The sequence below is a fragment of the Hippopotamus amphibius genome, chromosome 5, assembly GCF_030028045.1.
Source record: "Hippopotamus amphibius kiboko isolate mHipAmp2 chromosome 5, mHipAmp2.hap2, whole genome shotgun sequence".
NCBI classification, from domain to species: Eukaryota; Metazoa; Chordata; class Mammalia; order Artiodactyla; family Hippopotamidae; genus Hippopotamus; species Hippopotamus amphibius.
This window is the reverse complement of record NC_080190.1, coordinates 34016313-34024521: the sequence shown is the minus strand read 5'-3', so window position 1 is coordinate 34024521 and position 8209 is coordinate 34016313. Positions and strand designations below refer to the sequence as shown.

The 8209-nt window shown below is 39.0% G+C and overlaps 1 protein-coding gene and 1 pseudogene across 1 annotated transcript; one reads left to right on the top strand and one right to left on the bottom strand.

Annotated features, from left to right (window-relative positions):
- Positions 1–3268: 3268 nt before the first annotated feature.
- LOC130854443 (NADH dehydrogenase [ubiquinone] 1 subunit C1, mitochondrial-like) lies at positions 3269–3499 on the top strand. The gene has a single exon (XM_057737269.1). It carries the CDS (start codon positions 3269–3271, stop codon positions 3497–3499), a length of 231 nt encoding a protein of 76 aa, XP_057593252.1.
- Positions 3500–5564: 2065 nt separating this feature from the next.
- LOC130853675 (60S ribosomal protein L15-like) lies at positions 5565–6299 on the bottom strand (annotated as a pseudogene).
- Positions 6300–8209: the final 1910 nt, after the last annotated feature.

The following is an 8209-nucleotide window of genomic DNA, read 5'->3' as shown; positions in this document are numbered from 1 at the left end:
GTGACTGTAGTGGCTGGATGGTGAGCCATGTTCTTTATTTTACAATCTCCTCTCTTTTACTTTTAATTTCTGCCAAGGTTTGGGAGGCATTTTGTGACTAATTTGTCCCACAGTGCTAGGAATGTTCATTCCCAGGTCAGGCAAGGAGTTTGTTGACAGGCTACTCACTGGGCTATTACTGGACTGACTAGGCCCTGTTATCAGTAGCCAAAAGCCTCTGGACCACCTGCTTACTAGTCTGTTATGGTCCAGGAAATGGTTCCCTCTTGTTCCTTCTTCCCATACTAGAGTTATCATTGATCTTATAGGACTATATATTTGGTCAATTGTTTCAAGTCACCTAGCCGTCATTATTTTTATCAGAGGGTCAGTCACACATTTGGTAATGCAAGACACAATAATCTTGTAAAATAAAGCAGAATATAAGTAATATAGCTAGTGACAGTAATAAGGTCATAAGTAAGAATTTAAGCTGAGAACTTCCATTAGGTGTAGCCCCGTATATCCCCAGGTCGTCTGACCCAGTTTGTTCTGTACCAATCACTACCTTTAAGGGGAATGATATTTTGGCACTGTCCACAAAGTTCACCAAAGGCATCCGCACGTACAAGGCAAGGGGTGGGTCGTCCTGACACCCTACACGACTGAGAAAGGCACACCTCTTCTAAGGAGTTATATGGCTGGTGCCAGAAGAAGAAAACTTGATCTTTACGGTTGAGCAGGTGCTTCTGCCACTGGGGAGGTCTGGTTAATGCATAATATAGAAGCACAACGCACGTGAGGTGGGAGGGAGGAAGACCAAATGGGCAGAGAAAAAATGTTATGCTTAAATTTTTCTAGTCCTGCCTTAAAATATGAATTTTATTTCCTCAAGAGACTTGCTAAATTAAGTGATGAAAATTTATTGAATATCTAGATCATTCCAAAATAAAATAAGGTATTGAAACATTAATTCCTAAACATAGGCTTCCTTTTTCAGGAAAACTAAAGATATTTAGGACTATTAATATGTTTGGTGCTGCCCTGAAAAATTTTCTATAAGAAAGTACATGACTTCAGAAATTATGAATAATGTTTATGTTTGCCATCCTACAGAGAGCTAATGTAAAATACAGTTCATAATTGCTTACTTCTTAGTTTTCACTAGAAATTAAGGTTTTTAAAGGTTTTCAGCTGAAAAAAAAAACCCTCACAATGTAAGAGCTATCAACATTATTCAGTGTCTTACTGAAGACTAGAGCATGGAAGACAGCCTCTCAGACAGCTCTGAGGAGCTTCTCCAAAGAAGTAAAAGAGAAGCCAATATATATTTGAATTTTTTGGCTGGGAAATACATGTAGCCAACATGTATCTTGGTAAAAAGTTACTGCTAATAAAAAAAAGAAAAAGATATTGAGTTAATGATTTTAGTGCTTATCTATGTATATATGGGAAAATGCAAAACTCTGGGGTACTTGAAATTCTTCCTCAGATATGCACCTTCACCATCTAGGGGCCCATGTATCCAAAACACAGAACACTTCATCCTGACATTCCTTTCAGGATGTACTTGTAGGTCAGCAACTGCAGTGGCTAATGACTTGATCCTTGTAGAACTGGAATGGTGGCCAACATTGTTTCTTCACAAGGTTAACAATTCTAATAAGTATATGTAGGACTTCCTGGTGATGCGGTGGTTAAGCATCCGCCTGCCAATGCAGGGGACATGGGTTCGAGCCCTGGTCCGGGAAGATCCCACATGCCACAGAGCAACTAAGCCCGTGTGCCACAACTACTGAGCCTGCGCTCTAGAGTCCGCAAGCCACAACTAGCAAGCCTGTGTGCCACAGCTACTGAAGCCTGAGCACCTAGAAGCCCGTGTTCTGCAACGAGAGGCCACCTCAATGAAGAGTAGCTCCCACTCGCCAAAACTAGAGAAAGCCCGCCACAGCAATGAAGACTCAATGCAACCAATAAATAAAGTAAATAAATAATAATTATATGTAATTAAAACTACTAAAATTAATAAGGAAAACGTCTTCTTATGCAAGAAAGGTTTTTTTTAAAGATACAAGAATGGAAATGCATTTTGTTAAGGGAAAAGAAAGTGAATTTGTCCTAAATGTGGTTATTTCTAAATGAAAAGGAAAATAAAGAACTAATATGGAAATAGAAAGCTGCAAAAGGTTTATGGGGGGAAAGGGAATCTTTAGAAAGGAATTTTATGTGTGGTCAGGACTGGTTAAAATTGAAATAAATTTAACTAAGTGAATGAATTTTAATAGTAAAAGCAAGGTGGTACAAAACTAGAATTTGTTTTTTTCTCTCTGTTAAGAGGGCAAAGTTCTCTTGGAATATTGATCTACTTTTGATAACAGATTGTAAAGTTTCTTTAACCTTTTAAGTAATCTGTTGCAACTTTTTGTATTTGCCTTTGAAGTCTCTTTTTGTCAAGTTAAGTAAATAAGTATTGTTTCATAGTGACCTACAATCCTATTTGATCAAGTGTTTTAAAATCTGTTGATATCTTTGACTAACCTCAAATACTAAATGAAGTTCTTCTGACCTCTAGCTAAACTTGAAATGCTTCAGAAGTTCCCTGAAATAACTCAAAGAGAGAGATTAAACGAATTAGGCTTATTCGGTATGTTGAATTACATGAGAAGCATTGTCAAATGACTGATGATAAACCTTATAAGTTATATGGGTAAATGTTATTAACATAACCGTTCTAGAAATTAGATGAAATTCCTAAAATTGGATATGTCCTGATATAATGTTATGTCATAATTTTGGTTATTATCTTAATATATTATATGGTGCATAAATAACCAAATTTCTTTGTCAACTGCATTGTAATCAGGCCTTTAACCATACCATTTTAAGTCTGACATTTATATTACTCTGATGCTTTTACAAAAGTGAAAATCTTCTAGAAGGTTCATAGAAAGGACTTTTTTACAAATACAGGTTTCTGATAACTTTTACATGATACCACTGAACTGGGTAAGAAATTACAGAATTCTAACAGAAAGCCTGATGGCTTCATAAACTGCTGACAAGAGACCAACAAGAATTAATGCTGGACTTCCTAGGTGGCGCAGTGGTAAAAGAATCCGCCTGCCAATGCAGGGGACACGGGTTCGAGCCCTGCCTTGGGAAGATTCCACATGCCATGGAGCAATTAAGCCCGTGTGCCACAACTATAAAAAAAAAAAAAAAAAAAAAAGAGTTGAGATTGCTCAACCTATAAAAAAAAAAAAAAAAAAGAATTAATGCCGCCGGCAAGATGGCACAGCCCGCGTTGCTGCGTCCCTTCTCCAAGCTGCTGGCCCCAGCCCGGCTCCCCAGCGGCTCTTCTGCGCGGTCCAAGTTCTACATTTGGGAACCGCCGCATGGCAGACCTGACTGGCCGAAAGTTGCGTTGACCTTGGGCACCTCGATTTTCTTGTGGATCTATCTCATCAAACAACATAATGAAGATGTTTTAGAGTATAAAAGAAGAAATGGGATGGAATAAACTCTTGAAATTGCTGATATATTATGTTCCATATAGTGATTATAGCAGTTCCTCTGGATTCACAAATCTGTTGAGTTGTACACGTGAGAGTTATATGTGAATATATGTCAAGTCAGCATTTGTGTTTTACATAATTAAATTTAAAAATATTTCTGTATTCTTCAGATTATGTACATTGTGACAATGTATAGAATGTCAATTCTAAGGTAAATTACTAGAAGTATTTTAATGTGGAAAGTACCATCTGATAATAGGCTCAGTGGTGATTAAGGACACATTGGTAAGAAAACTTTTTAAGGATACAGATTAAAAAAATCACTGCTGAAGGATTTACTCCTTATATCAACTTTTAATTTCTAATCAGAACACTTATTTAGGGTGATAGAACTACTACTCTATTATTTAAAATACAAAAGAACCCTATTACTCATTTCTTCTTGAGGAGAAAGTAAAGATGAAACCTCTTAAAAAAAAAAAAAAGAGTTAATGACATGGGACTGAATGAACTGATGAATACGATGTATATGTCATGATTTTTGTCTGAAATAGTACTGGCTTTCTTTTTTTTAGTTTAATAGACATTTATTCTATTATATATAGTTGAACAACCTATACACACAAAATAATATGGTGTAAGATTTTTTGAGTGGGAAGGAATTTGCGTCTCAAAAGGTTTTGCGAGCCTGCTACATGTTTTCTGGAAATCATTTAGGTGGGTCTTTTAAAAGACCCTTGAAGAAAATATAAGAAAAATTGGTTCAAGAAAACCAGCAATTAGACTTCAAAATTAAACTTCCTATTAGGACAGCAAATCAAGAATTGGAAAGAATTGGGGCAATTCCTCTTCCATATCTCCTACACACTCAACTCCACCTGGGAAACAGAAGCCTAGTCTACGGGAAGACATGATGCAAGCAGCAGGTGGTGGTATGCCCAACCACAACCGGTGGCCTGGCAAGTCTGGAGTGTTGAGGCTCCTGAGGGTAGTTAGAGCAGGGATGAGAAAAATAACTGTAGACGACACATAAAATTGGAAACCAAGTGATCTTGTATTGACACCAACTATATAACTTCTCAGTAGCCTTATGGGAGTGGATCAAGTGGCTTGACCCAAGATAATGCTAATTAGACTTTGCAATGTTACTTTTGAATAAAACCAACCTTATTTCCCCCCCTAAGGTGGCTTAGAGTTCACAATGGTCAAACACTATAGATAAAACGTTTAAAATGTTGACCCAAGCTTTTTCTATCCTCCCACAGTTGAGAGGTATCTGATGAACACCAATTTCCCAAACCTAGCATCACTAGCCAACAAACCTAAGAGCTAATAACTCCCTTCTCTTACCTGATGTTCAATTTCCATCAGTTTCAACATACACTACTGGGTAAATACCATAACTATTTTGCATGAAGTTCAGTATTCTACATACCCCAGAGTCATGGGATTGAACCAGGGGATCCCACCTTTTACATGAACTTCAGTGGTACCACGGAAGCCAAGGCAATTTAATTTAGGTTAACCAGGATTTGATTCATTTTTAAGAGAACTCTCTTTTAACAGGCTTATTCAATTCTCTTAAAAATGGTGGCATTCCTTTACTTTTCACCTTTCGGAAGCAGGTGAAATGGAATATTAGAATAAGTCTAAAAAATCTGGGCCTTAATCAACTTTCATTATGTTTCTGCATATGATCATGATAAAGGATCAGGACAACCTTGGCATTTCCAAGGAAAATTCACTTTAAAGTTTGTCCTTGCCAAACTCCACAGAACGGCCACTTTAGAGTAAAACAGCAGAGCATTGCATCACCCCAGTAAAGCTGCAGGTTTCATCACATGCACCAACAAATCTACATGGCTAGTTTCTGCACTCCTTTTACAGAATTTATTTTACACCTAATGTACCAAACAGCATTTTAAACACGGACATAACAGCTCCCTAATAAAGCAAAAACAAAGGCATTTCCCTTATTAGAAACAAGATACATCATCACTTAGTCTTCAAATATTATTGCACTTTAACTTTCATAATTTGACAATGCATTCAATGAAACAATCTGCAGACAACTAGTTTTAACAAATTAAAAAACACTTTTCAGCAGACACAAATGTCCTAAATTGTTTATTAGGTAGGAATTTTACAAATATCACTGATACTAGTGGTAGCGGTTGAGCTGGAGAGAGCTGCGCCTTCTCCAGGTTGCACGGCGAGATCCACCGATCGATCGTGTGGTGGAACTTGTGGCCCTTGCCAAGGCCGTGGCTCTTCCTGCCTGTGGACGTCAGCCCCCACATCTCCCTGTGCTTGTGCACTGGTTTGGTGATCCACTGGGTGTCAGGGTTTCTTCTGATAGCTTTATGGAATGGATCAATGAGGATAACCTCAAAGAATCTGTATGTAGAATCTTCACCAACCCAGTAAGAATTCAGGACCCTCAGGTCCCCACAGTGGCGTCCAGCTCGCTCCTCGGCAACAGACTGAAGGCTTCGAGCAAACTTGAGCTGGTTGACACCATGGTAGACAGGCTTGCCGTTGGTGGCACCCTTAGGAACTGGGCGTTTGCGGCCACCGCGGTGCACACGAATACGATATAAGACATAACCTTGCTTGGCCTTGTAGACCAGCCTGCGCGCCTTGTCGAGCGGGGTGGGGCGGGAGGCCTGGTGCAGCGCCGAGAGCTGGCGGTACTGCCAGCAGCGCACCCTGAGCAGAAAGCACATCACTTCCGACTGCTTCTTCCTCCATAGCCCCTGGAGGTACTTGTATGCACCCATGTCAGCTCACCTGATGGCTGCTGCCAGAGAGCAGTACTGGCTTTTAATATGTGTTTTCCAGATAAGAGGAAACCTTTCCTTTTATGCTATGACTATTGTATAATATATATAAATATTTAAATTCTACAATATATTTTCATTGTTTTATACATTTTTTATTTATTTGGAGTTACCCACATATTTGAGTAGATTTTCCCGCTTCTTCTTAAAAAATATTTTTACTATTAGTCTTTAGTTTGTTATGATAATGACAAATCTGTTTTTGTTTTTCTATAAACGTTTTCATTTTTTCCAAAGATATTTTTGCTTGTATACAATTCTTAGGCTTGTTATTATGTCTTTTTAGCACATTAAATCTACCCTTCCATTGAGGTCCACTTTCCTTTTTTTTTTTTTTTAATAATTTTAAAGTTTTTTTTTAAATAAATAAATTGTTTATTTATTTATTGGCCGCGTTGAGTCTCTGTTGCTGCACGTGAGCTTTCTCTAGTTGTGGTGAGCGGGGGCTACTCTTCGTTGCAATGTGAGGGCTTCTCAGTGTTGCGGCTACTCATTGCGGAGCACAGCCTCTAGATGCGCAGGCTTCAGTAGCTGTGGCATGTGGGCTCAATAGTTGTGGCTCAAGGACTCTAGAGCGCAGGCTCAGCAGTTGTGGCACGTGGGATTAGTTGTTCCGCAGCATGTGGGATCTTCCCAGACCAGGGCTCAAACCTGTGTCCCCTGCATTGGCAGGTGGATTCTTAACCATTGTGCCACCAGTGAAGTCCCTACCCTATTTTATAAGATTGTTGTTTCCTGCATTACCCGATGTGTAACTAGGTCTGTGACAAAATTAATGATGGCTAAATGTCTTGAGGCATTTATATATAGCTATATTATGTATATAGCTCTCTATAAAATTAACTGTAATAGTGTAACTCTAAATATGGGAAAAAGCAACAAGGGAGAAACATTTCCCAGATCATAATAGGCTAGTAACATAGATGATCAAGAGACTCTTTAGGATAGCAGGGCCTAGTTCAGATATAGCACAAGAATAGTCTATCAATGAAACCCTCACCTGACCTAAGAGTGAGCCTTCCTAGTGCTATGGGACAAATCGATCATGAAATTTCTCCCAAACTTTGGTCGAATTTATGACCAAAAGTGGGGAGTGAACAAAACGAAAAGCATCACTCATCACCCAGTTATACAAGTGTGTTAAATCACAACCCACCCACTGAAGTCCCTGACCAATAGTGCACCCTGATGGGAATTCATGAAAAACAGGATGAGACACTCTGTGCTTCTGATAAACAGGCCCCTAGATAATTAGATGCATGTCTCAGGAAGGACTTTCAAGGACCCCAGATTCTTCCATCGTCCCATACGTAGAAAAGCACTGAAATCATTAACGTGAGATGTCTGTTCTTTGTGATTAGCAGTGATCTTTTGCCAAGATATGTGCTTGACTACATGTATTTCCCAGCCATAAAATTCACGTATACACTGGCTCCTCCCTTACCTCTTTGGAACAACTTACTCAGAGCTACTGAGTGGCTGTCTCCTGGGCGGTAGTCCTCAGTAAGATGCTTAATAAAACAAACTCACAACTCTCATGTTGTGTATTTTTCTTTAAGCCAACATAGGGTTTGGCTGGAGAAATCAACGTGATGCTTTCAAAACAGCAGTGCTAATGGAGGGCGGGCAGAATTGAGAAGCCAGAGTGCAAGTTAATTAGAAGAGATTTGGTGGACACATGGGAACAAGGAAAAAGCACACGGTACCTAGAAGCAAAGCAGAAATTCAAGACGTCTTGTTTTGAGGTAGGTGCAGTTTTTGTGGTCCAGTAAGGCAGCCAGTAGCTACACGTGCCTAATGAGCAGTTGAAATGTGGCAAGTGGCACCGATTAAAATGATAAACCCTTTTGATATATGGCATTAAATACATGTATT